General features: G+C 47.8%; 1 protein-coding gene across 3 annotated transcripts in view; it reads left to right on the top strand.

Annotated features, from left to right (window-relative positions):
- Positions 1-27,983, top strand: part of OTUD7A (OTU deubiquitinase 7A) — a 367,779-nt gene that overhangs the window by 317,772 nt on the left and 22,024 nt on the right. For all 3 annotated transcript variants that reach the window (XM_078078987.1, XM_078078988.1, XM_078078989.1), the window contains 4 exons: positions 65-192; positions 1,015-1,127; positions 19,968-20,095; positions 22,628-22,777. In XM_078078987.1, coding sequence (XP_077935113.1) covers positions 65-192; positions 1,015-1,127; positions 19,968-20,095; positions 22,628-22,777 — 519 coding nt within the window. The remainder of the gene's footprint in view (positions 1-64; positions 193-1,014; positions 1,128-19,967; positions 20,096-22,627; positions 22,778-27,983) is intronic.

Here is a 27,983-nt window from a genome sequence, read left to right as displayed (position 1 = left end):
GTGGTGGTTTGAGTGGCCTCCTGGCTTGTCCCCGTCCTCACATCCTGTCTCTCTCCTGCTGCAGGAATGTGGGGGTTTCACGACCGGGACCTTGTGTTACGGAAAGCTCTCTACACAATGATGAGGACAGGAGCTGAAAGAGAAGCCCTAAAGCGGAGGTGGAGGTGGCAGCAGACGCAGCAGAACAAGGAGGTTGGTACCCGCTGGTGTGTCCAGAGCCCGAGACCCATACCAAGCGCAGCCATGGGCCACAGGTGGAGTCCAGAGCTGGGCCCCAAGGCCAAGTCCGTCTTGCGAGATCAGACAGCAATGGCTTCTGGGACTAGGAAGGCCTCCCTCATTTAAACCAACTGAAGAGGTGCCCATTACAAAAGCTCAGCCCCGGGCACACAGTGACTCTATGTCTACTCACACCGCCTGTCCTTGCATAATTATGAAAACCAACCACCTTCACTGTCGAAAGGTGTCCTGGCTTGAGGACGAATTATACAGCCCCCTATGTGTGGTCACTACTGGTGGTGACTGGAAGGCCGGGTGTAGCCGCAAGGTGGTTCTGGCACAGCCTACAGCCCCGCTCCTGTGTATGTTCTCAATCCAAAGAGAATCCCACCATCCCGACGATGGGGGACGTTATCACTTTGCTGTCCTACAAGGATCTGCCTGCTTTCAGACTGAAGTTGGCCCATCATCTCTTTAAACTTTTCAGTGCTCAGCCCTGAGTTTGGTGTATGCAGATTAATGTCTGGTCATTCACACCCCGCTGGCAGGACCCTTGCTGCTGGGTGGACCCCTCCCCACAGCATTGAAATTGGAGATTGGGGGGTTCTGAAGAAATGTGGTTGAGAGCAAACGGGGAGAGTCAGCGGCTACTAGCAGGCGTGCCCAGCCTGGGCGCTGGTCGGGCTTGCACTGAGCCGGGGGGTCGGGGGTCCTGCGGGGCTGCCAGGCTCACCTGCACGGGGGCGGGCAAGGAGGCCCGGCCACCACCTCCTGAGCCGGCTTCCATTGTGCCAGTCAGGGCTGCTGTACACCGAGGAGGAATGGGAGCGGGAGTGGACGGAGCTGCTGAAATTGGCGTCCAGCGAGCCACGCACGCACTTCAGCAAGAACGGTGGCACAGGCGGGGGGTAAGTGCGGCCCCTCACCCTCCCCGGTGCTCACCTTAATCTCCTGGCCGCCCAGCATGGGAAGTTCTTCGAGGGAGCACGTGGTAACCCCAGGCTCGGGGAGATACAAAGGTTCCCGCTTTCAGACATTAGATTCTCCTCAAGGACACAGGGCAGAGTTGTGGGGCAGGGCTGGACCCCTGCCAGATATTTGGGGGAAATTTTACACAGCTTGCACGTACATTTTGCAGGTAGAGGCACGGAGGTTGCAAGTGTCGCCCCTTCCCCATTGCAGGCTGCAGTGGGAAGGGGACTCGCTGGACAGTCAGCCTTTGTAGGGGGCGTGTGACGTGGTAGGCCCTTCACACTGCTGTTGCACTCACCTGGCTCAGAAGCCTCAAGCTGCCGGGTTTGGACTTTTTCCAAGTATCCATTTAATTTCTGGCTTCAAGAAGTCACGCTGAGAGCAAAAGGTCACTAAGTGAGCACAGCGTGAGCATCAGAGGTGCCGTGCGCCTTCCTGTCCACGTGCAGGGAGCGGCTTGTTCCTGCAGACACAACTGAAATGTCCCAGCGTGAGAATAAAGCGTGTGGCCCAACAAGGCAGCCACCCAACCTGTGGCCCCAGCAGTTGAAAGGCACATGTGTGCTTTCGTTCATACTTAATGGAAGCCGAGAGACAAGTTGTCACCCCTAGAAAAAGTCTCAGGCAAACATAAGAAAGCCTGAGCATTGACACTGAGAAGATCCCAGAAGGGATCAGACCCCAGTAGAGAGCCCATGTTGGCAGTATGTCCTGGCCCCATACCTCCGCCTCAGGGGTCCTCAGCCACCAGCAGCCAGGTGTGGGGGCTTCCCAGGCTGGGCACTATATCGAGGACCCTCAAAGATGAGCCCTCTGGTATGGAAACCCATCAACACGATTCCCACAGGGTGGTTTTGTCACTTTAGTTTAACAATGTCACGTGTCCGCACCAAAGTCTATCTTTGGGGACACATATTCTGAAGACTCAGTCCAGTCCTGAAAACTCCACACTCTGCTTTTCCATGCTGAGTCATGCCTGAGATGTGTGTGAAGAATTCCTTAGCATCCCTTTCATCGTTGCCTCTCTGCCACCTGCCACAGGGCAGACACTCCATAGATGCACGTGGATTGACTCTAGCCCAGTGTGTCTTTGGGGGTGAGGGGGTAGGGGGTAAAATAATATGTGGCCATCACCATATACTGTGTCCACTGAGTCCTCCCATCCAGGAGGCACTTGGCCCGTGGTCACACAGCTGATCAGGCCTCAGCTTCCGCTCCTGCTCCCTGGAACCCAGGAGGGCCCGGAGCTGAGTGGGGGCGGAAGGAGTGGGGTGTCTGGTGTTCATGCCCATCTCCCTCCCACGGGACCCAGGTTTGCCAGCTCAGTCGGGGCAGGACCACTGCAGAGAGGCCTCCTTGGTGATGGGCAGCAGCTCTGTTCTCTGTTGTTCCCTTACGCTTTGGGGAAACGGGGGAGAGACAGAAGGCATTGGCGCAGCTACTCACTCTGCCCAGCTCCCAAGAAGAGTGCTCTGGTGTTGCTGAGCCCTGCCAACCCAACTGTACTGATCACACACCTCCAAACGTCCCGCCTCCTCTCAGGATCCCTTGGGGTTTTTTTTAGTCCCCTCCACTACAACTTGGACCAGAAGGTTTGAGGAGCAGACAAGCATCACATGAGCTGCCAGCATCCTCTTCCATCGGGGAAGGTGTTGGAAAGGGGTGGACAACACTCAAGGCAGGTGGGGACTCTGACACCTGCCAGGACCTTAGGAGTACCCCCATTTGCCGTCCATTTGCACAGACCACAGCAAGGAAATTCTCTTCAAGATGGTGTCCCAAGTCCTCATGGCTAGTTTCTCCTGAATTGTTCATGGTTCCAAGAGCTCGAATCCTGCCCCCATGGTCCCTCCCATGCCAGGGCTCAGAGGTGTCTGTCCTGATGTCTGTAGCCCACAGGGCCGTGTTTGGGCTCTGGTTGGTCACCCAGATCCCACAGCAGCAGGTAAATCACAAAAGGAGGCAAGGAGCTGCTAGAAACAAGGCTATTTTGGTTCTGACATGTTAGTTTTGTAAACGTGTGTGTGCTATACATGAGACACCAGCTTTTAGTCTCTGTCACTGGGTCTTTGTACATTTCCCTTCGTTCTGGATCGCTCTCATGCAGTCAAGCTAGCAGAGAATACCAGTATGTTTCTTCCGTCCAGGAAGGGCTCCCCTGCCATGGGGGTCCCACCTTCCCTTGGGGTTCAGAAATCCAGAAGAGAGACATCTTTTCCGTGAGTTACCAGTACCTCTGCATCTTGCCTCTGTCTTCCCTGGGCAAAGGGAAGAGGTTTCCCTCCTCACGTTTTGCTGAGAGATGTGAGGCATCCCTGGGGCTTGAGGGCCTTAGAGACTGGTACCTGATGTCTGCCCCAAGGCTCCGAAGGCTGAGGCTGGCCAGCTCCCAGGTCCTCAGAGCCATGGGGGGGTTATGGAGTCCTAGGGGCAATGCATGCTTCCCGAGCACCAGGATTGAACCCTGGGACGAGGCCTGAGATGGGCCGTCTTCAGGAGGAGGACTCTGCCAACAACAAGGGTAAACCCCAGAAGCCAGGCCAAAAGGGTGGTCACAAGCCACCAGCTTGGGGTGCCACCACCTCTGTCCAGGGAACTGAGGGCAGAGACAGCTGTGGGAAGGCCTGAAGACCCCCAAAAGCACTTCCATAGAAACAGGGTCAGCATTTGGACCTCCACCAAGCCCAGTGAGCACCCAAAAGAAGAGTCAAGAAGGACTTTGTACCAACCCCATGGGGAGCCACAGACAGTAGCCAGAGAGTGAGGAGCAGGGACATGAGAAACAGAGGCATGGCTGGGGCCTGGTAGCCCATGGAACAGAAGAGAAGTGACACACAGATTTTCCAGATTTCATCCTGGGGATAGGAGAGAGCTAGTCAAGAGAGAATGAGTTTGCAAGTATGATGGTTACAAAGACTAACGTGGCTTTCTTTGTGTTCCCTCCCACACCTGACTCATTTGGAAACCTGGTTCCCAGGGACGAGGGACAAGTGTAGCAGTTCCAGCAGCTCTGGCCCTTCTCTCTGTCCTGCTCCCTGCCCAGCTTCTGGCCCCTGGTACTGGCACAGGTGGGGACAGACCCCATTCTGCTGCTCCCTGACATGGACACTGGCCTGGTGTCATTTTGTAAACCCATCACTTTCCCAGAACACTACGAGGTTAAGTATCTGGAGAGGTTGAAAGGGCAGACTCAAGGATGAGCTTGGCCCTCTTTCTTTCTTCTTCCTGTACAACTCACAGCGGCTGGCCCCCAGGCTCACTGGCAGAACCCCGGCAAGAAACCCTGGAGGCAGAGATGCATGTCCACTGCTCGCCCAAGGAGATGGGTGTAGACCAGGTTGGCATCCAGGCAGGGCAGGCTACCAGCCCGATAGCCACCATGGACAGGCTGCTTAGGGCTGGTGCCCCCAAGTACATGATCACAGAGCAGGGCACCCTGGAAGGCCCCAGGAAGGCAAGGTGGGTATGGGCTTCCTGTTGTACTCCAGATACACGAGAAAGACAGACAACGGCGCCCACAGACATCGACAGTGAAGAGCCGAGCCCAGGCAGAGGCAGGTGCTTCTGAGCAGGGCACAAGTGCTGGACGATTTCCCTCTGATGCTTGCAAATCAAAATGTAGCCATTTCCCCATAGCCAAAATAAGAGAAATCAGATGTTCTGTGCTGGGGCTGCCACTGTTACTGCTGTTCCGGGGACCCGCTGAGATACCACACGTGGAATGCACCCCTCCGGAAGGGCTGCTGCTGGGGCTTTTATAGCCCTGTCTGACCATCACCATCCTTGCCATCCTGCGGGTGCTCGAACCCACGTGAGGAGCAAGGGGAGAGGGATGCTCCCCAGCAGGAAGACAGGGAGGAAATAAGGAAACACCTCCACCCTAAGTCTGGTTGCTCATCCTCCACTTGCACGTGCAGCCCCAGGCCCTACACACTCTGGGAAAAGAGGGTGTGCAATCAGAAGAACCTAGTTATTTGTTCCAAAAGTGATTAAAAAAAAATCTCTGACAGCAATTAGTGAAGGCCTCTGGGCACTTCATCTAGTTTCAAGGCAACCGCGAAAGGAGAGCAAGTAAGAGGGCCTTGCCTGATGGACCCTGACCAGAGACCCAGACTTAAATGCACTGTGTTATAGTCCCAAGCTGGGCATGTAATGTTGGGCATGTCTCACAAGCTCTCTGAGCCTCAGTTTTGCTCATCCGTAAAATGCATTTGGTAGTAACATCCCTGCCAGGCAGCATCCACCGGGTTTGCTCACGTTCTGGAGCTCACTGGAATTGCCTGGTGCCACTTGAGGAGTTGCAGTCATCTGGCAGTTGGTCTCAGTGGGGCTAGATAGTCCAAGATAGTCTCACATCACAGTTCTGAGGCTGAGAACTACCTCTCCCTGGGCCTCTGTCCACATGGATTTTTATCTTTGAGGAGATCCAGGCTCCTTACAATACAGTCTCAGGGCTGGAAGAGAGGACAGCCCCTGATTTGCTGGGGCTTCGCAAGCCTCTGATTGCATCCCTTTACTAATGTCCCATTGGCCAAAACAAATCACATGGTCAAGCCGACCTCAAGGCAGAGAGGTAGACTCCACCCTTGATGGGAGGAGGGGCAAAGTCACATTGCAAAGGGACAAGTACACAGGAGTGGAAGGATCTGTAGACACTAAAGCAGTCTGCTACATACTCAGATGTTACTGGTATGGAGTGGTAAAATCACAAATCTGAAGGTGTTTGGAAAGGGGTACTTTTACAACAGTAAAAATAACATTTATTAAGACATTGTCACACTTCTTCTGTAAGTTGGCATGCCTGCTGCCTATAGGGTGTGTTGTAAAGGCCCATTCCAGACATCTGAAATGTGTTCCTTCTCCCAGATTTCCCACTGACTCATCTCCATGCCTGATATTCCACCCTTAGCAATTAATTTCTTTGAGTCTTGAGCGCTTTGGGGCTTTTAGGAGTCTCTCTGATTGTGGAGCAAATCCCTTCTGTTAGTTTTTACACCAAGGATACTACATTTTCTACTCTGTGGCCTGACCTCCAGAGCCTAGTCCTGTGGAAATGGTGCACAAAAATGGCTCATTGATTGTGCTGGGCACAGCTGAGGAGGAGAGAAAGGAAGAAATGAATGTCTGCTGAGCACCTACCTGCCTTGCATACATTATCCCCACTTTATAAATTAGGCAATGAATGCTCAGAGAGATTAATTGACTTGCCTCCAGTTTGTAATGGGTGGGGCTAGAATACAGACCGAGACATGTCTGAATCCCAGCCCTGGGGTTTCCCAGAGCATCTATTGTGACAAGTCTCAGTATCTTCTTAAGAAAGTGTGCACTGCAGTTAGAAATTTTGAGTCCTGACATATCTGAATCTGTCTTTATTCTACCTCACCCTTGGTGGGTAGTTTCCCTAGGTATAAAACTCTAAATTCATGAGTTGAATGATGTCATCAGAGAAGAGGTTAGACAGAAAGACATCCGCTTCCTGGCATTCAGTTCAGGTTGGCTAATTGAAATAAGAAACAATTATATGAAACCCAAAGCAAAGTATATTCAACTTCTTCATCTTTACAAGCTCTGAAAAAGATTTACTCATTAGTTTAACATCTACTAATTGCCTTCCATGTGCTGTGCATTTTTACATACACAGTCTCATTCTGCCATCACGGTAAACTGTGACATAAAGATTATAATCTTCATCTACCATATGAGGAAACTTGGATTCAGGATGGAAAAGGACTTGTCCAGGGTACTGAATGACAGAGCCATAGTTCAAATTCAGATCTTCTGTCTCTCAGGTCCCCTGTTTTTTCCCTGTCCCTTAGCTCAGAAGTCTGTCTCCATTGTTATGGAGAATTGGATTCTTGCTGCCTTCCCACCTTTAGTTCTGTGGGTAATGGAATAATGACTCTGTTTTCTAGTCCAATTCCAGTTGTGTTTCAGGGGAATACCATTTGAATCCCAGCCCTTGCTAACAAAAGACTAAACCTCCACCATCAGTTGTCTTGCTCTGTGAATGTACAGAAAGGCATTTTCCAATTCAGCCTCCCTGAATCTCCCTTTACTCACCTCTCAAATTTTGAAAACCTTTGTAAACATTAGGTCAATAATGAATTATTGAGAGGAATTGTCTTAAATGCATTTACAATGAATTATTACCAAGCAATTTTCAACACAACCACTACAATTTTGGGAGGCAAGGAGTAAACCAGGATCCTCTCAGTTTTAAGAATATAATGCAAACCCCATCAGGGAAATGAAAAGCCCACTACACATGTATTAGAAGGTTGAAAAGAAAATGTATTGACAATACCAAGTGCTGGTGAAAATGCAGAGCAAATGGAACGTTCATACACTGTTGGTGGCAACAGAAAATGGTACAACCACTTTCAAATACAGTTTTACAGATTCTTAGAAATTTTTTAAAGATTTTATTTATTTATTTGAAAGAGAGAGAGAGAGAGAGAGCATGAGTGGGGGGAGGGGTAAAAGGGAGAGGAAGAAGCAGGCTTCCCACAGAGCAGGGAGCCCGATGCGGGGCTCGATCCCAGAACCCCAGGGATCACGATCTGAGCCGAAAGCAGATGCTTAACTGACTGAGCCACCCAGGCACCCCGTATGATTCCATTTATATGACATTATCCAAAAAGCAAAACTGTCATGATGGGGAACAGATGAGTGGTTCGTTTATTTGCATATAGATGTCCAATTTTCCAATATCATTTCTTGAAAAAAACTATTCTTTCATCATTGAAATCCTTTAACCTTTGTCAAAAGTTAATTAGTATTATTTTTGTAGGTATTTTTTTCTGCATTCTCTGTTATTTTCCGTTGAAATATGTGTCCATCTTTTGACAATATCACCCTGTTGATCAGTGTCATTTTATAAGTCTTAAAATTGAGTAGCATCATTCCTCCAAGTTTCTTCTTTTTTAGTATTTCTAGTTTGGGGTTGTTTTTGTTTGTTTGTTTGTTTTTGCTTTCCCATATAAATTTGTAGAATCAGCTTATCTGTATCTGAAAAATATCCTGCTGGGATTGTGATTAGTATTACATTAAATCTGTATATGAATTTGGGGAAGATGAAAATCTTTACAATGTTGAGTCTTCTAACACATCTTTTTCCATGGGTTGGAGTGATACAGTATGTCTCTCCACTTATTTAGATTTTTTTTTATTTGTTTCATCAGCATTTTATAGTTTTCAGCATACAGGTCCTATATGTGTTTTATTAAATTTATACTTGAGGGTCACCTGGGTGGCTCAGTCAATTAAGTATCTGACTCTTGATTTTGGCTCAGGTCATGATCTCATGGTCATGGGATTGAGCCCCAAGTCAGGCTCCATGCTGGGCAGGAAGCCTGCTTGAGATTCTCTTTCTCCCCTCCCTCTCTCTCTGCCCCTCCCCCTGCTCATGTGTGCGCTCACTCTCTCTCACTCTCTCTCTCTAAAATAAAATAAATCTTGGGGCGCCTGGGTGGCTCAGTCATTAAGCGTCTGCCTTCAGCTCAGGTCATGATCCTAGGGTTCTGGGATCGAGCCCCACATTGGGCTCTCTGCTCGGCGGGAAGCCTGCTTCTCCCTCTCCCACTCCCCCCTGCTTGTGTTCCCTCGATCACTGTCTCTGTCTCTCTCTGTCAAATAAATAAATAAAATCTTTAAAAAAATAAATAAAAAATAAAATAAATTAAATCTTTAAAAAAATTATATCTGAATAATCCATTTGGAGCTACTGTAAATGATAGCGTGTGTGTGTGTGTGTGTATGTGTGTGTTAATTTGGGTTTGCAATTGTACATGGCTACTTATAGAAATGTGACTGATTTTTGTGTTGGCTTTGTATCCTGTGATATTACTACACTCATTTATTACATTTATGAGGTTTTTTTGGTAGATTCCTTCAGATTTTCTTCATAGACATTCATATCATCTGTGAGTAGAGCTAGTTTTCTTTTCTTCCTTTCCAACCTCTATGCCTTTGTTTTTCTTGACTTACTGCACTAGTTGGGACTTCTAGTACAATGTTGAATTGGCATGGTAAGAGAGAACATCCTCTCCTGGTTACCAATCTTAGTCAGAAATCTTTCATTAATATGATGTTAATGCAGGTTTTTAGTAGATATCTTTTATCAGGTTGAGGAAGTTTCCTTCTATTCCTTTTGCTAAGAGTTTCTATCATTAATTAACGTTGGATTTTATCAAATAAATTTTCTACATCAATTAATATGATCATGTAGGGGGTTTTCTTCTTTAATTAATGTTAATTAATTAATATTGTGGGTTACCTTGAATGATATTTGACTATTGAGCCAGCCTTGCATTCCAGAGATGAACTCTTAGTGTATTGAACTTTTTTATTTTGCTCATTCAATTTGGCAATATTATATTGAGGATTTTTGCATCTGTGGCCATAGAGATTATTCGAATATAGTTTTTCTTTTTATATACTACTGTCTGTGTCTAGCTTTGGAGGAGAACACATTGGGAAGCATTAATCTCTTCTATGTTCTAAAAGAGATTTTGCAGAACTAGAGATATTTCTTCTTTAAATGTTTGGAGAATTCACAAGTGAATCAATCTGCAACCAAAAATTTCCTTTTCAGAAGGCTATTAATGATAAATTCAATTTATTTAATACTTATAGAAAGTAGAAATAAGTGAATTTGGGTAGCTTCTTTTTGAGAAATTTTTCATTTCATCTAAGTTGTTGAATTTATGTGCATAGCATTGTTAGTAATATTCCTTTTATAACTTATTAATGTCTCTGGGGATCATTAGTGATATTCCCTCATTCTTTCCAAATTCAGCAGTTAGTGTCTTTCTCTTTTTACTTTGTCAGCCTTGCTAAAGTTTTATCAATTTTGTTGATCTTTTAAAAAAACCAATTTTGGTTTAGTTGGTTATTGTTTTTTAGTTCTCAGTTTCATTGATTTCTGGTCTTACCTTTAGTGTTTCCTTCCTTCTGCTTGCTTTGGTTTTATTTTGCTCTAATTTCTCTACTTTTTTCAGGTGGGGACTTATATTATTGATTTGAGAACTCATTCATTTAAAGGCTATAAATTTCCCTCTAAGCACTGATTAGGTGCATACAACAAATTTCGATATGTTGGATTTATATTTTTATTCTGTTTAAAATATTTTCTAATTTCCCTTAAGAACTTTTCTTTGACCACTGAATTACTTAAAAGTGTATTGTGTAACAGATTTTTTGTTGTCTTTCTTTACTTATTCTAGTTTAATTGCATTATGGCCTATTAACATAATTGGTGTGATTTAAATTATTTTAAAGTTGTCAAAGTTTGTGAAGAGGTGAGCCTGTGGTCTAACTTTGTGAAGATTCCATGTGCTTTCTACAAGGATGTGTATTTTGTACTTGTTGGGCTGTGGTTCTAATGTCAGTTCAGTCCTAATTCAGCTACATTACTCCGTCTGTGACCTGGGTACAATCTCTTCAGTCAGTCCTCAGAGCCTTTGGTATACTAATTAGGACCAAACCTATACATGTACAGCTCAGGGTTGGGGGCTGGGGAGTCCAGGAATTCATAAAAACCTCATGGGGTTGTTTTCCCAAGTTCTCCCTTTCCGTGATCTTCCAGGTACTTTTCGGTTCTCTAGAACTCCATTTTCTGTGCTCCAGCCAGAGTTCTAGGGCCTTAGTTAGAGCACTCTGCCGTACAGTTCCATAACTGCACCTGTATCCTGGGCCAAATGGCCAAGAGGACAGAGAGGGGAAAATATTAAACAAAATGGGGTTCGCCTCTCCCCACCCTCTTGGCATCACAGCTCCACTGATCAGTGAGGAGGGTTCCTCTCTTTTAGATTCATGGCTCCCGGTGGCTTTTGAGAGTTGGAGGATGGGAGAAAGGGGAGAAGAAAAAAATGGGGATTTCTATGCTTTACTTGAGTTTTAGGAGTTCCCATTCCTCACTCTCAAACTAGAGGACACCTTCTGTCCCCTCACCAGTGCCCACTTGTGGGTTTCAGGATATGTTGCTTCTGGGAATACCAGAGGTTAAAAAAATGTAAATTCAGTTTTCTTTCCCAATCTATCTTCTACTATTTACCTTCCAGAACCTTCCAGTAACTCTTCCATGCATTCTGTCTAGGTGGGAGGGTTGTGTTCAGGAGGAGAGGAGGGGTGGAATGTTCTTATTTGATCTTCGCAGCAACAAGAGTCAAACACAAGGTGGTAGACTAGAGGTTTTGTTGTGACAGATGAAACAGGAGTTCTAGATCAACGGAGCAGGTGGGGTAGACAAGGTAGGCTGAGAGGGGCCTTGGCAACTTGTGTCCTCACTGATCCTCACTTGCATCCCCCATCCGTACACACACATCAGAAGACATTCCCACCAAGTTTAGCAGTTGAGCATTTTCTTAATCCTAATCCTGCCAGATCCATAGTAACAAGTTGTATGATTTGGCAAAGATTCAATTGTGCTCCCACACTTATTGGGGGTATGCAGCCTGTGCCAAGAATTTTACATGTTCCTATTGTATTAAAACTAATCCGAGTGAATAATGGGGCTGTCCGTGCAGGAATTCCCTTTGATGTGCATGGTCTTCCTCACTTGGAGACCATTAGGAAGGGCAGCTCCCTTGAACTGATATTTCCATTCAAAAGGCAATGTTCTTGTTCTAGAACATCTTTGACTCCCCAAGGTAACTTATGCACCAAATTCTCCCCTAAAGTTTGATGTGTTTTGTTGGACTCTCAGCAACAACTCAGAAACTCCAGAATGCCTTTCTGATTCAAAATTTGGGAAGTCATAACCCTGAAGACAGATTTCTAGGTGCTGCTACGTTCATTCTGTTTACTTGCTGTCGATAATGGAAAGATCATGAAAGGGATCCAGCTATTTTTGTGCGGGAAATGGTCTATGGGTTAGGAAAAGGAGGAATGTGTTTATAATCCTCTCAAAGTTTACTTTCTCAAAAGATATATTTACTTTATTGTGTTTTAAACTCTTCGGTAACATGGATTGTGTCTGTGACCCCACATCTCAGAGGACTAAGGGAGAGGGCACCTCTGCATTGTCTCTTTAAATTATCACTTGTTTGTGCTCTGCCCAGAGAAATGTTGCACTGCTGTGCACATCACCCTGTCCTGAGCCCCTGCCTCATCCAGGGCTCATATATGTTTTATATTGCCTCCTCCTTCAGACTGCAATATTCTGATGGCCAGCCAAACCCAATGGTTCTTTTTGATTCTCTTCCAACCCCAGCTCAGGGCTGGGCACCTGTTGCTATGCTCTATGTACATACAGAGCTGAACCCAGGACCAGCAGACATAGAGGTGACCATTTGTGCTGCCACACACAGCCAGGGGAGATGTTCCTGCCTAGGTCCTGTGACACCAGCACCCAGACCTGACCCATTAGAAGGCAGGGAAAAAAGGCTGTTCCTCTTATGGGTCCGGTGCTCACCCCTTTGACTGGCAGGCTGGGAGCCAGAGTAGGGAGCTGTGGGCTTCCCAAAGGATCTGGATTTCCTAGGAAGTGAGGAGAGACAGCATTGTCAGGCAGGAATTAGAGCCGTGTCATCTACTGAACACACTTAACGTGTTACATTATGTGTCTAGCAGGGCTGGCTGTGAAACCGTCATTAGCATAGCCAATGACAGATCCAGAAGCCGAGATTCAGAAAATTAGGTCAGTTCCCAAAGTCCCACAACTCACAAGAGAGAGCCAGAATCCAAACTTAGAACTGACCAAAAACATAAATCCACGCTCTTAACAAATGTGAAACAGGTATGGAGAGCAGGAATTAACAACTTATCTTGAGATTTGTGATAAAAATAACTTTTGTGAAAAGCTTATTTGTTCTCCGTTTGGTGAGACAGGTTAAGTGGAGGCTGATAGGCTATTAAAGCAGGGAGAAAAAGAGACACAGGAAAGGGGGCCAGTTCGAGGACCCCTGGGCAGCCCCCACAGGGCATCTCGTGTCCTGGTTCCCCACTTCTCTTGTGTGTTTCTCATTCTGCTTTCCCTCTGAAGTTGTTTCTGCAATTTCATTGCTATGTTTACCCAATTTGGTAGTGTGTTTACTGCATTTCTTCTTTATTGCCGTTTTCAGAAATACCTGGAATCCTAAATGATTTCATGATGTACAGTCTCAGGAACTTGAGTCTTTTAAGGAAAAATAAGTAGTGTTCTCTGTTGTGAGGTGCCCACACCCCAGTCTGGCACTCCAAAGCCAGGGCCTTGCCTCTCATTGGACAGGAAGCTTTCTTATGAGTATTCCTTACAGTTCTCTGACCTCCACCAGCAAACCAAGCAGGAAAACATTTGAACATCCTTAGTTCTCATGTTTGAAGATGTAGAATCCAGGTCTAATTTTTAAAGACTTTTCTAATTAGAAATAAGACTAAAGTCGACTCTTCATCTATCAGGTGACTCCCTGAACTTCCTGTCTAAAGAAACCACCTTTTTATCATTGAGTTTATTAATACCTGGTAGTTTCTTATTTGATCACCTGTTAATTGAGTGTTTCCACCCCTAGACCTGCATACGTGTGCATACATGTGTACGTACACACACACACCCAGGACGGTGCTACGCCTATCACAGATACTCAGTAAATATTTGTCACACGATTGACCCCAGCTTATTGATTCCAGTGAATAAGATGAGTCCTCACCCCCAAGCCACCTGACTGCTGTTGAGCCCCTGTCAGAGCCCGAGACCAACTTGGCCCCTTCAGAGTGCCAGGAGTGCAACCATTCTTCATTCTTAGCTTCCCAGGCCATAGCTCTTAGCAGAGCCCCTGCTGCCTACACTGTGCCTTAGGAAATCTCTTGAAAGGCTGCCCTCTAGTCAGACACAGTCCCTGGTCCCCACAGCAGGCACAGGCTGGCCTCAGCTCTGCTCAGGGCCCTGGCTCCTCAACTCCAGCCCCCTAAGTCTACATGGCAATTCATCAAAGGTGTTGTCATGGCTCTGAGCCCTGCATGGGGGAGGAGCTTGAGTCCCACCACTCAGAAATGCAGCTGGTGACACATGCATGGGGAGTGCTGTGCCGTTGTGAGAGGGGGAAGGACCCACATACTGTGCTGGAAGCATCTCTGAGATGCACCATTAAGAGGGAAGAGTAAGGGTCAGAATAGTAATGCCCTTACACCTAGAGGTAGAGGAGGGTATATGTATGTGTATAGAATCTAAATATCTTGATCTTATATCTTTAAATGGAAGGGTACACCAAAAACCAGCGACTATGTCTCCATAGATGGGGTGACTACACAACTTACATCTAAACTGGTGCATTGGCCGGGGGGTGGGGGGAGGGTGAGTACCAACCACTCCAGATGCATAAATCAGGATTTTCCTGAGCAAAATGGGAGGTGTGGTGTGGGACACAGGGAGGATCCTAGGAGGCCTGTGCCCAAGCTGCCCCTCTGTGTGGCCTGGTGACTGCCCTTGGGTGAGACCCTGTTAGCCACCCAGATTGGCTTACTTGTCCATGACATGGGCTCTTGCTGGGTGGTCTCCAAGGGTTGTGGCTGCCATTTAAGCCAGGGCACCCCCAAATCTGCCCAGTATTTTTGACTCCTGCCACCATCCTCTGTGACCTTGAGATACCATCAGGACCTCACGCCACCATCTTTGCTTCATGCCTACCTGGAGGAAGCTCCCAACCTGGCCTGTGCCCTGGTCACCTTTCACCCCATCTTCCCCAGGGGCTTTTCACTAGGTGGTTGGTGTGGCCTTATTCTCAGGACTTCTCTCTCCTTGGGTAATGTTGCAGAAGAGGGTGATGAGTGCGTGTGTGTTATGTCACAGAGACATTAGGAAGTTGTTGGGGGCATGCACAGTCACTTTGAGGATGAAGTAGTTATACTTGCATGTTAGTCTTCTTACCAGTAAACACCAATTTTAGGGATTTTTACCTGTCTTTTCCCAAAGGCCAGATTCTGTTTACAATCCCAGGTCTAACATTTTCTCAGTGAGCTCACAAGAAGATGTTAAGCCTCTGGGTATGAAGTGGAGAGAATTTTCAGGATTGGCTTCACTAGAGCTGATTTCTGCCAGTGGGCTCAATCACAGTAATTCACATGGGCAGGTCACAGTTCCAAAGTCTCATCCCAGAAATGATCCCATTTGCACATCAGAACAGCCTGAGGAGTTGTTGAGCCAATGTTCTCAGCCTGAATTCAACAGAACAGGATCAGACACCAAGGTTCCAGAAGTACTGGAGCATGGCTGCGGTGTTGAGGAGTAAGTGCAGAACAAGCACCCACCCCCCGCAGTTCAAACACATTCCCTAAAACATGTAAGCAAGCAGCTAGAAGCAAGGAGGGAAGGACATTATGATTCTCAAGCTGCCCCTAGGGTGCAGCTGGGACCTTCTCTGCCAGCTTCTGGGTCACTGAAGGTTCACAGTTGATCTTTGGCTTTCCTGTTCAACCCCACAACCAGTGTGGAGAAAGGTCACCGTGCTCCAGGCTCTTCTCCATCACCCTCTCCCAACTCTGTGCTATAGCCCTGGCACAGAACCAGGGATGGACAGACAGATGGGTGGATGGGTGGATGGATGGATGGATGGACAAGTGAATGGGTGGATGGATGGAAGAATGGATGGTGGTTAGATGGATGGATGTGTATGTGTATGGACAAGTGGGTGGATGGACAGACGGATGGATGTGTGTGTGGATGGATGGATGGATGGATGGATGGATGGATGGATGGATGGCTAGACAGATGGAGGGACAGATCTTACTTGAGGGCCTCTGCAGTGCCTTTTACCATTCCAGCATATAGTAAGTGCTCAGTAAATATTGGCCGGTTTTTCAGTTTGAAATACAATGGCTCTGCTTCAAATTTTGCATGAGCAGAATGCTGTGGCAGTACAGTGGTGTCTCGTAATTGCAACCCTTGCACTGTTGCTGCAGCAAGGCCCCTTCTGTGTAGCTATTTAGACATCAGAGTGTTCTGTCATGGAGTGAAGGTGCAACTGAGAATCCAGAACTGCTCTCAGCTCCCCCTCCCCTTGCCATTCCTTCTTCTCAGCATTAATATCTGACTCTCTGATGCCTCATCTCTTTTCAGTGCTGACCTCTCCATCCACTGGATTACGGAAGGAATAACACTCCACATTTCTAACTGAGATATTTTTCTCTCTGAGTATGCAGGTTGTAATTCTGTGTTCCCTCCTGTCCGTGCTACTTATTATCTTGTTCAGCTGTCCACTTGCTTGTGAGCACTTACTGTGTGACAGGGACAAGCAAGCAGCTTCTGGAAGCACTTGAACCTCACATACCCAGTAGCCTCCCTCTCAGCTGTGGCTGGACAGGATAATCATCTGGGATATTTTTAAAAGCACATCCACAAGCATTGTGTTTAGACTTGGCATGTGTATGTGTATTTAAAATACTCCTCATCCACTTCTCTTGCCATCCTGAAAAATTAAGTCCTAAAGCCATATAGTGTGGCAAAGCAAGGTGAGCATCTGCAATGGGCAGGTGGGGGTGTTGATAGGACCCAGAGGACCAAAGCCAGAGTGTCAGAGCCAGTAGGGTGAAGAGGACAACTTGGGGGCGGGGTGGCAACAGAGGTGGGGAATTGCTTACATATGGGGGGATTGACCAAGTAAGGAAATAGTTTAGATAAATAGAAACCAGGTTTCTCACTGTTGGAGAAGGGAGTTATGAGTAGAATTAACATTGGGGTATTGGATTGGAATGGGAGGTATCAGTGCACTCCAAGTTAATAGAGAGATGACAGATGAAAGTATCTGTGTACATATGTGAGTGTACACACAAAACACATGTGCCTTCACTCCATTCACTGAGTCTAGAAGCAATGACATCCCAAAAGTGATGATTATATTTTGGCTTCTAAACAACATTATCCACTATTTTAAAAAAAGAAAAAAACAAAAAACAACTCCTTGGAGAAATGGCTGAATCCAGGGCTGAAGCAGAGAAGGTACAAGATGAACCCGGATAAAGAAGAAGTGGTACATATATACAATGGAATATTACTCGGCCATCAAAAAGAATGAAATCTTGCCATTGGCAATGACATGGATGGAACTAGAGGGTATTAGGCTGAGCGAAATAAGTCAGTCAGAGAAAGACAACTATCATATGATTTCACTCCTATGTGGAATTTAAGAAACAAAACAGATGAACATGGGGAAGGGAAGAAAAATAAGATGAAAACAGAGAGGAAGACAACCATAAGAGACTCTTAACTCTAGGGAACAAACTGAGGGTTGCTGGAGGAGAGATGTGGGGGGGGATGGGGTAATTGGGTGATGGGCATTAAGGAGGGCATGTGATGTAATGAGCACTGGGTGTTAAATGTCACTGATGAATCACTAAATTCTACTTGTGAAACTAATAATATACTATATGTTAATTAAACTGAATTTAAATTAAAAAAAAAATTTTTTTTAAAGATTTTATTTATTTATCAGAGAGAGAGAGACAGAGGCAGGCAGAGGGAGAAGCAGGCTCCTTGCTGAGCAAGGAGCCCGATGTGGGACTCGATCCCAGGACCCTGGGATCATGACCTGAGCTGAAGGCAGAGGCTTAACCAACTGAGCCACCCAGGCGTCCCAAATTAAAAAAAATTTTAAAAGATGAATCTGGACCATATTCTTGTGTCAGAAGGCTAGGAAGCCCTCTGAAAAATGATGGGGCTATGTTACAAGGACACAGCTTGAATGAGCCACACTAACCCAAGCGGGGCATGTCTGAGCATCAAAATCACCACTCATGGATTATAACTCATTGAATGAAATAGAAGCCAGGAATCCATAGTGATACCAATAAATGTATAAAGATTTGGTGAGGAGTAGAATATGTGCATAGATTCGAAATTCCTCCTCACAAAATGTTTATTAATGATGAAGGGAAAATGAGTAGCTCTGTAGGGGGAAGCCTGGTAGATGGTCCAAGGGGAGTGGTCCAAGTCATCACCAATAATGGGATAGTCCAAAGGCCCAGGCCACCTGATAGGACGTTGTAAGAAGGACACAGCATAATCCAGTACAATCTAATCACAGGAAATAGAGGAACCCACACTAAGGACATGCTACAGAATACCAGACCCGTAGTCTTCAAAAGTGTCAAAGTCACGAAAGTCAAGGAACCCCTGAGAAATGTTCTAGACCAAAGAAGTCTAACCAGGCACCACAGCTAAAAGCGGCACGCTGGAGTCTTTGTTTAAAAGGCATTTTGGGGACAGTTGGCAGACTGTGACCAGGGTCTGTCATGGTGAGTAGATCGATCAGTGTGTTAGTGATTGGACGTACCCTTGATTTTGATGACTGTATTGTAGTTTTGTAGGAGAATGTTCTGTTCGTAGGATATGCACCTAAACTTTTCCAAGGTACTGGATTTCAGGCTGGCAAGTTACTTTCAAATGATTCCAAACAAACAAACAAACCAAAAAGTAATTTATACTATATGCACAACTTTTTGTCATCTTTTGGTTGTTGTCAAGTATTTTTAAGTATAAAAGTGAAGCATTTTGAGTCAGCAAAAATAAATAAACAGACAAACAAACAAACTTTAAAAAAATAGGTACAATAACAACAACAAAACTTCCCAGGTCCAGGGCTCCTGGGTGGCTCAGTCATTAAGGTCTGCCTTCGCTTCGGCTCAGGGTCCTGGCATCGAGCCCCGCATCGGGCTCCCTGCTCTGCCAGAAGCCTGCTTCTCCCTCTCCCACTCCCCCTACTTGTGTTCCCTCTCTCACTGTGTCTCTCTCTGTCAAATAAATAAATAAAATCTTTAAAAAAAAACTTCCCAGGTCGTTGATGCATTCCTGAAGAGTCACAGTTTTTGTTCTAGAAGTAATTCAAGCAGTTAGCTGTGGGCTATGAACGTACAGCTGTTTCCCCAGGCCCCCCCACCCTGGATTCTCCAGCAGGGCCCCACTTGCTAGCTCTGGCCCTGCCTGCTCCCATGCTCACAGACCTCCCTCAGTGAATCCTGGGCATCCTCCAAGTGCTCCAGAACAAGTCCAGATGCCACCTGAGGGTCTTGTGTGGGTGCTGCCACCTTGGCTGGCCCCATGGGTGCTGCAGAGGCCCCATCAAGCTGTGAGCTCTAACTCTCTCGTCTCAATGGGCTCTTCCCTCGGGGTGGCCGGGTTGTTGAAGGACATCAAGGCTACAGTCTTCTATCCAAATATCTTGAGTCTAAGTGAATGCATTTCTTGGAGCCAACTCTTTCCCTGAGCCTCAGACATGATTCAGGGGTGTGGGCTGTGGAGGGCCCAAGTAGCCTGGGTCAGAGTCGCTCCCCTCCTGGTCTGAGGATTGAAATCCAGGCAACCTTCTCACTGCCCTCGTCTGTTCTGGGGGGAGTGTTTCCTAGAAAGGCCCCAGATCTTTGTAGCAATGGACCCCACCAGCCCACCTGACGTGCACAGATACACTTGTGCTCCTGATGAGTAAGGCTTCAGCTCAAGCTGCTGGACATAGGAATGACCCAAAAAAGGAAGCCTCCATCCCTCCTGCCCCCACTGCATCCTTGTTAAATGCCTCCAGATAACAAGTCCCCATGTTGCCATGTGCTCTGGGTGGGCTGCCTCTGTCGCCAGGGGGATCTTGTCTTAAAGGTGGCCAGCAGCCATCACCAGAAGCTTCTCTCCCATTGTCCCCTGAGACTACCGCAGGGTGGGGTGAGGAGCTGGGCCTTGTGTTTTTGCCATCAGTGGGTGGCGTGGCAGGGAGGTGGCCTCCGTGGGCCTCAACAGGCAGGGTCCTAGGACCTAGATGGAGGGTGTTGTCTTCAACATCCCCCACCCTAACTCAGGCTTGCTTTGCTTTGTCTCCTAGTGTGGACAACTCTGAGGACCCTGTGTACGAGAGTCTAGAGGAGTTCCATGTGTTTGTCCTCGCCCATATATTAAGAAGACCAATAGTTGTCGTAGCAGATACGATGCTGAGGGACTCAGGTGGAGAAGGTAAGTTGATACATTAATAAAACAGCCATATATGATGCATGACCCAGAAAACATAACATCCCAATTAAGGAAGAGACAGCCTAATGTACGAGTTGAGGATCCCAGAAAGCTACAGAGCCTTATTCTGTATGGATGAAGATTGTAGTATTTCTCATTTCTCCTCGACTTGATGTGTTTCTTTTTTTCCCCAGTGGCAGGAGGGGTTACTCTTGGTCACCCACCCATCCATCTAGACTTTGTGTCAATGGCAGGTGGCCATGAGAAATCTGTCTGAGTGACAGATGGAACTAAATCCAGAGGGTTTCCCAGCCCCCACCCATGTGCTCAGAGTGAGGCAGGCAGCCCACACCCCTCCAGGTGCCAGGCCTCATCCCAGGGCCACCAGCCACTCTAGTCCCCTCCTACCCTCTGCAGCCTATGTATGTCAAAGGGAAAAAAAAGACAGAAAGCGTGAAGTCACAGGGCAGAATTGGGACTGGAGAAGAAGAAGGAAAGGACAGCAAGGGCTGCTTATTGCCTGCCCCCCCCCCCCCCCCCCCCCCCGCCGAGAGCCAAGCACTGGCTTTCACTGCCCCTTTGCATGTGCTCTCTCCCTCGGCCCTCCCCACACCCTCCCAGGGTGGACACTGAAGCCGAGAGAGGCTACACGATGTGCCCCAGCCCTCGACTAAGGCCTTGGAGGAACCAGGCCAACCCAGGGCAGCCTTTCTGCCAGAGTGAGGGGCAAGGCCACTTGAGAAGTCCATGAGGCAGCCATGCTACCTAAAGAGGAGGAAAAGAAGAGGGGCCAGGGAAGGTGGGCCAGAAAGGTCATCCCCAGTGCAACTGCCCCAGCCTCTCAACAAAACTCCCCATTTCCAGCCCCTCCCACACTGTTTTCACCTTCCCTTCACTTCCATTACCAACACGAGCCAGTCCCTTTCGGCGCCATGTTTCCCTTTCTTCACTTCTTGAAAAGGTCTCCTTGCTAGGCGAATGCCAGACAGTGACTTATCCCTCCAGCCTAACTTAAATTTAAACCAAAGCCTTAACAAAAGTCGTGGGGCTTCCAGAGAGTCCTACAAATCAGGATGAGGGTCTTCATGCTAAATCACAACTGCCAAAGAAGACCAGTGGGGCCACGGCTGTCATGGTGGGAGGGAGCTGGGAGTACATTGGTCTTGCCCAACGCCACTTCCCTCCCTGTGCAGCCCAGCAACAGGGGCTGCTGAGGTCTTCAGCCTCTCTGGGTGCAGAGCCAGGACTCTCATTGGGGTCCCTGGGCACATGAACCTGTACCCATCAGATCCTACAAGGCTGGGTCCATGCTTCTTTCCATCCTACCTGTGCTCAAGAGTACAGCCCTCTTGAAAGTGGACCTACCCCACCTCTCAGCCCATGGGCAGAAACACAACCAAAAACCAATGTGGTTTTTTTTTTTATTATGTTCAATTAGCCAACATATAGTACATCAAATAATGATTAAAAAGAAAATAAAAAAAGAAAATTGCACAGTTAGGAAAATAAAAAGAAAATTACATAGTATTAACACCCACGTGATCTAATACTGGAGCCCACATTCCTCAATATATGCTTATTGCTTCCAATAAAAGATTTTAAAGTAAAAGAACAAAAATAAAACTTTTTCAGATTGTTCAAAAAAAAAGAAAACCAATGTGGATAAAGCAGGGTGGGTAGAAGGAAACCTAAGAGTTCCTCAAAAGCCTCATGGAACTGATTGTTGTTGCATTCAGCTCACAGAAATACAGTGAGTGAGTCACTGATTCCAAGGCCAAGAGGCAAAGTTCTTTATGATTAAAAAGCATATGCTGTACAAAGGCAGATATTTCTGGGAGTTATTCTATTTCAGTGAGGGTTTAAGTCTCTCTTCCCTCTCTTTGATGAGTAAGGGAATGAACATGATTATGTCCCAGTTGCTAAAGGAGCCAATCCCCATCTCTCATTTCCCATCTGACTCACAATTTGGTTCTGGAGTTTTCTGGTTGGTTCCTTTGGACTCAACAGAATAGCTTCTCAAAATATAGAACAAGCAAACAAAGATTTTGTTCTGTATACAAATGCTTTCATGGATACACGGAGAGGAAGAAGCTCATTCAGAAAAACACGGATTTCCAGGCAGTCATCAGTGGATGTCATTGCTGACCATTGTGAGTTCTTGGTCACCTGTGCAGGTCTCAGGACAACAGGCTGTCCCTGGGAAGATTACAGCAAAAAGCCCTCACCCCTGTCCCACTTGTCCCCAGGGCACAGCCTGACAAGAGCCACTCCTCTGCCATGGAGGCAGGAGGGAGTGAGGGGTTCCCTGGGCATGCATGGGACTGCAGGTCTCATCCCCCTGGTACCTGTGAGCCTCACCCATTGCCAGGTGGGCAACACCCAGCTTACTGCCATGTGGATGGAGCGGCTGACACCTAAGGCCATGGTCTGAGACCACCCTCCCTTCCCTCTGCCCCACCACATCATGCAGGGTGGTGAGGGATGCCACCCATGTACCCTTCAGGCTCCACATGCCCTCACCATTTCTGTCCACAGCATTTGCTCCAATCCCATTCGGAGGGATTTACCTGCCCTTGGAGGTGCCTCCCAACAGATGCCACTGCTCTCCTCTGGTTCTTGCCTACGATCAAGCGCATTTCTCTGCCCTTGTGTCCATGGAGCAGAGAGATCAGCAAAGAGAACAAGGTATGCCTGCCGCCACCTGAGAGACAATGTATAGGGCAGGGGTGGGCATCGGAGGGCACGGGGAGGCAGAAAGTGGGGTCCTCCATGGAGAGCACACCCATGCACAGTGAGGGGTTTTGTGTGCCTATGGCATATAAATGGGTATGTATGTATAAATGTTATCATTGGAAATAACGGTGTCAAAGACAACTTTTAATTTAAAATACAAAGCAAATTAATAATTCCTACCACACTTAAAGAGCCTTTACTATTTTCCCCTTTCACATGTATATATATTTTATGTGGATATAATTCATCTTAGAGGTAATTTTTTTTAAGTCCCTAGAGCAGGGGTCAGCAAACTATGGCCCACTGCCTGGTTTTGTAAATAAAGTTTTATTGGAACACAGCCACATTCATTCACTGATGTATTATCTGTGGCTATTGCTTTTGCACTACAAGGGCAAAGTTGAGTAGTAGCCACAGAGACTGTGTGGCCTGACGAGCCTAAAATATTTACTAACTAACACTTTGTGGAAAAACTTTGCCAAGCTCTGCTCTAGAGTAAGCTTTTGAATCAAAATGTTGATATTTTCTTTCAAACTGTTACAACTGTTTCCCACAAATAGTCATTTCCATGCTGCAGACAGGCTCACCAGGCCAGCTGCACAGGCTGTGCACTGCACAATTCCAGGCCACCAGTCAGACACTCATGTGGAGCCTGTCTTCCATCAGTGCGATATGTGTCTTTGCTGTGGAAATGGTGGGATTCTGATTGGAATGGTTGTTGTTTTCTTGTGTTAACTACTGACTAGCTGAGTGAAGAGGGGGAAACTCATCCTCTTGTCACTCCTGTTTCTGGTTTAGACAGAGAATCCCCCAAGAGACTAAAAGACAGGCAGGACTGACGGTTTCAGGGTCCCTGCCTTTGGATGTGGTCTTGGGAAATGCGTGGTGGCTAATCATGCAGCGATGTGAGTCCCAGAAGGAAAAGGAGAGCAGGGTTGCTGCAGCTGTAATGGGAATATCACATCATTTTTCCACACCATTTACAGACATCTCACTTGGGTCACAGAAAGCAATATTTAGCCGTGAAGGCCTGAGAGGCATTTCTGCCTTTTTTGTAGTCTCTCAGCCTTTTGGCCTTTGTGGGTTTCTCAATGCTTACCACAGCCCTTGGGCGATGTGGGGGGCCTTTTTCAGGCCCTGGGATCCCAGCCAAGATCTAGGCCCTTCTGTCCAGAGACTCTCTGTGGTCAGGGAAGATGAAAGTCCCAGGGCTGGCATCTTTAGTTGCTGAGCAGGGGACTCAGATGCCCAGCCCCCTCCTCACAGAAGGCATCGAGCTTTCTTCCAGGCCTTCCAGATACTGCTTTTTGGTGTTTCAAGGTGAATATGCAGGTGCCCTTCAATAAAAGGATGAAGGTGGAGGGGCTGTCACTTGACTTCTCTCAGGGGAGTGTTGCAGAGGTGAGAGTGGTTTCACCTCTCACAACTTACTTTTCCCAAAGGTGAGTTTTGGTCCTAGTCCTTGGTTCTGTGTGGCTGTGCCTTGGGCTGCTGCAGCTCCGCCCACTGGGTTACTCCTCAGAGTGGTGGGCGTCCCTGCCTCCACTGTCCTCTTGTGGCCAGCGCTGCACGTTGACCCATCCAGGCCCCACGATCCACCGCAGAGCAAATACTCCAGTGCCACCTTCTGCACAAGCAGAAGCAAAGCATGTATAAGTGGCTCCCACCGGCTGGGTACTTCTGTGCAGCATGTCAGACCTTCATACATTTGGAGAGAACACAAGTGCTCTGCAGACTTCTAGGCTTTAAGTATTGCTAGCAATATGTCCCCTGTGGCACCCTTGTCAAGCCAGTGACCCTGCTCCCTGTACCTCATATCAGCCTGAAGTTCAATGGTCCTGCAGCATTTCTTTGGGGGCCAAGGGTTAGTTCAGTAAATGCATGGAAAGCTCCTGTTACATTCAGGTTTGGGGGCCCCAAAGATGATGGCATCCCTGCCTTAGGGCTCTCACTACCTTGTAGGGGAGACAGGCAACCCCACCAAGCCATAGTACAAGGCGGGATATACACCAAGCAGGCGCGAGCTGCATTCAGGAAGGGAGCAATTATTCCAGTTTGGAAGAACAGACAGAGAGACTAAGAGAGAGGTGGGTTAGAACTAGTCTTGGAGGCTGTGTGTGATGTCCAGAGGCTGGTAGGGGACAGACTAGGTCTGAGCAGAAGTGCTGGGCTGCTGAACGAGCGTCGCTGTGGTACAACAAGCACATGCTGTAAGAGTGTGGGCGTGGAAAGGCCTGGGCACTGCTGCTTCCTTGCTGTGTGGCACGAGGGTTGCTGTGGGACCTCCCAGCCTACCTCCTGTCTGTCAGCCAGGGCAGTAACACCCACCTCCCCAGATGCTGAACCCACTCACCTTCCCTGCCCTGCCCTTGATCCCCTCACCCCCACTGAAGGACATCCCCACTTAACTATGAAGTGACCATTGCAGGACAGTCCCTCCATGCACCGAAGTCCTCAGTGGCCTTGCGAATAATCACTAGGAAACAGCATTGCCTATCCTAAGGCAGACCTGTCTCCTGATCCTTCAGTGTTGCTTCAAAGATAAACCTAAAGGTCTTGACTCTATCCCTTCCTGGCCATCGTTAGTGCCCAGTGTCCCACTCAAAAGGATCTGTTGAAGGTGGGAGGAATAGAGAGGACCTGTCAAGGGAGCCATCACCAGAGGAAGCCAACCCCCGGGCTCCTCAGGGGTGCTGTCCTGCTTTCCTGGCCTACAGCAGACACTGCAGGGGCCTCTTTGCAAATACCAGATCCTAGCATTTCGGTTATTACTGTTGCCTGGTAGTTGGGGGTACTGGAGAGAAGCTGAGAGGTCAGGAGCCCATCTAAGGAACAGACTCAGCCTCTCTTCTCAGCCTTTATAATGCCAAGGAAAATGGAAACAACCACAGAAAGCCATGCTATAAGCCCCCAAGGGAAGATGTGTTCTGAATAGCACTGGGCTGCAAGGGCCTCACAGGGGAAAGGGGCCACTGCCACCTCTATAACAGGGAGTCCTTCCTGAATTGGGTTGTCCAGGGCTGGCACAGCTGCTCTAAATGTTCTCAGGGATTCAGCTTCCCAGCCTCTCCCTGTTCCACCATTATTATCCTGTGGTTTTATCCTCATGGTCACAAAATGGGTGCTGCCACTCCAGCCATCACATCCAAATACCTTCTCTTCATGAAAATTTAACTTTTCATTTAAGGGTAAGCCTTCCCCAAGGACTTGTGCTGGCCTCTTGATAACCAAAACTGAGCTCCACGCCTGCAGTTTCCCAGCTGCAGAGCAGTCTAAGTAGGGAGGGAGTACAGCAAAGGAAGGAGGGGGCGAGGTGTTTAGTGGGGGTTTGGTGAGCCAGCTCTGAATCAGGGGGCAATGTGATGTTTTAGCAGTTCCATCTGGATTGTGCTCTTTCTTTCGGCAGTGATGAGTACCTTATATCTGGAGAAAGGCAAAAGTACAGAAGTGAATTCTTTCCAACTGGGCCCTTATCTGGAAATAAATCACTGTTGGCTGTTGGGCTCTCTATGCCCTAAAAAGCCGTGGTGCGTGAGGCTATCAGTGCCCCACTCCATAAAAGAAAACCCATTCTCTTTAAGTGCAGAGATAAGCAGGCTGTCCTGCAGCACCACTCAGTTCTTTTGAATCTCATGGTGCAGAGGCAGCCACAGGTAAAGGGTGGTGCATGCTCCATGCTGTCCTGCCAGTGGCCAGTGCCCCCACAGGAGGGGGAGGCATTGGGGGTCCTGCTGCAAGCCAGACCCGGGGCCAGGCAGCTGACTAGACGGTCTTTTGCCCCCCACATCTGAATGCCACCTGGCAGTTTCGTGTTCAGAGGCTTTCTCTCCTCAAGCACTGGGCCTGTGCCAGGACCCTCTCAGACAGGAGCGCAGCTCTGGACCCATGGTCTTCCAAACCCTTCTGAACTGAGAACTTGGCCAGGCACTAGGGCTTCTCACTCCATCCTTAAAGAAAGTCTCTGTATCTCTGTGCTTTCAGGCTGCTACGCTGACCCCAGAGAGCACCTTTGTGGAAACAGGAAGATTTTGCAGATGCTAAAGTCACCACCCCAGCTAGCGTCCTTGCCCACAGGATGGGCAGCTGAGGGAGAGGAGATTTAGGAGATTTAGCAGGAAAACCATCTTTCTCCTCCCTGGCCCTGTCCTGCCATGCCTCTCTTTCCATTCATAGGGTTCCCTGGTGCCTGTTAGAACCCCTTCAGCTGCAGGTAACCAAAACCCAGCTCAGGTGGCGTAGATAGGAAGGATGTTCATTGTCTTCCAACCATCTGGAATCTGGCAGGCCCCATGGGACAAGTGAGGCACTTGTCTAAGCCCCTCTGTCCCACCCTGTAGCCTCTTCACCTTCCATGCAGGACAAGCCACCGCCACCGTCCCCAGCATAAAGCAGGTCCAGTTTGCCCCCAAACACCTGTGTCTGAGAGCATGGCCAGATCCAGGGTAGGAAGTATACACAAAGATCCCAGAGCATCTTGTCCTGGAAGAAAATAAGACATCCTCAGAAACCACCAGGGTGGTGTTAGAAGGATTCCTGGGCTGAGTGGACAAGGCTCCCCCAGGATAAGAGGGACAGTGAGTGAGTATCATAGCTGGAATGGGCAGAAATATGACAAAGATTCTCCAGTCCACAAATTCATAATGATACTCAGAGAAAGGCTCACTTATCGCCTCTGCAGGATGCTTGGTGCCACACATAACTTTGGAAACTGGCAAATAGCTGGAAAGGATCAGTCTGAATCCCGCATTCCCTCAGTGAACTGGTGAGGGGACTTTGCTCTGAGTTGAGGTCTCCCCGCGTATCATGAAGGGAGAAGCAACAGCATTGTTAAGGGCTGACTTCATATGTTGAAGTCCTAACCCTATTCCTCAGGATGTGACTGTATTTGGAGACTGGGCCTTTTGAGGGGTAAAGTGAGGTCATGTGGGTGGACCCTAATCCACCTGACTGGTGTCCTTATAAGAGATTAAGACACAGACACACGCAGAGGGAAGGCCACATGAGGACACAGGCAGGAGACAGCCATCCACAAACAAGGAGAGAGGCCTCAGAAGGAAATCCCTGCTGACACTGATCTTGGACTTCTAGCCTCCACAGCCACGAGAAGATATATTCCTGTTCTTCAAGCTATGCAGTCTGTGTTGTTTTGTTATAGCAG

Source organism: Halichoerus grypus, chromosome 8 (assembly GCF_964656455.1).
Source record: "Halichoerus grypus chromosome 8, mHalGry1.hap1.1, whole genome shotgun sequence".
Lineage (NCBI taxonomy): Eukaryota > Metazoa > Chordata > Mammalia > Carnivora > Phocidae > Halichoerus > Halichoerus grypus.
This window is presented reverse-complemented; position numbering and strand designations above follow the sequence as displayed.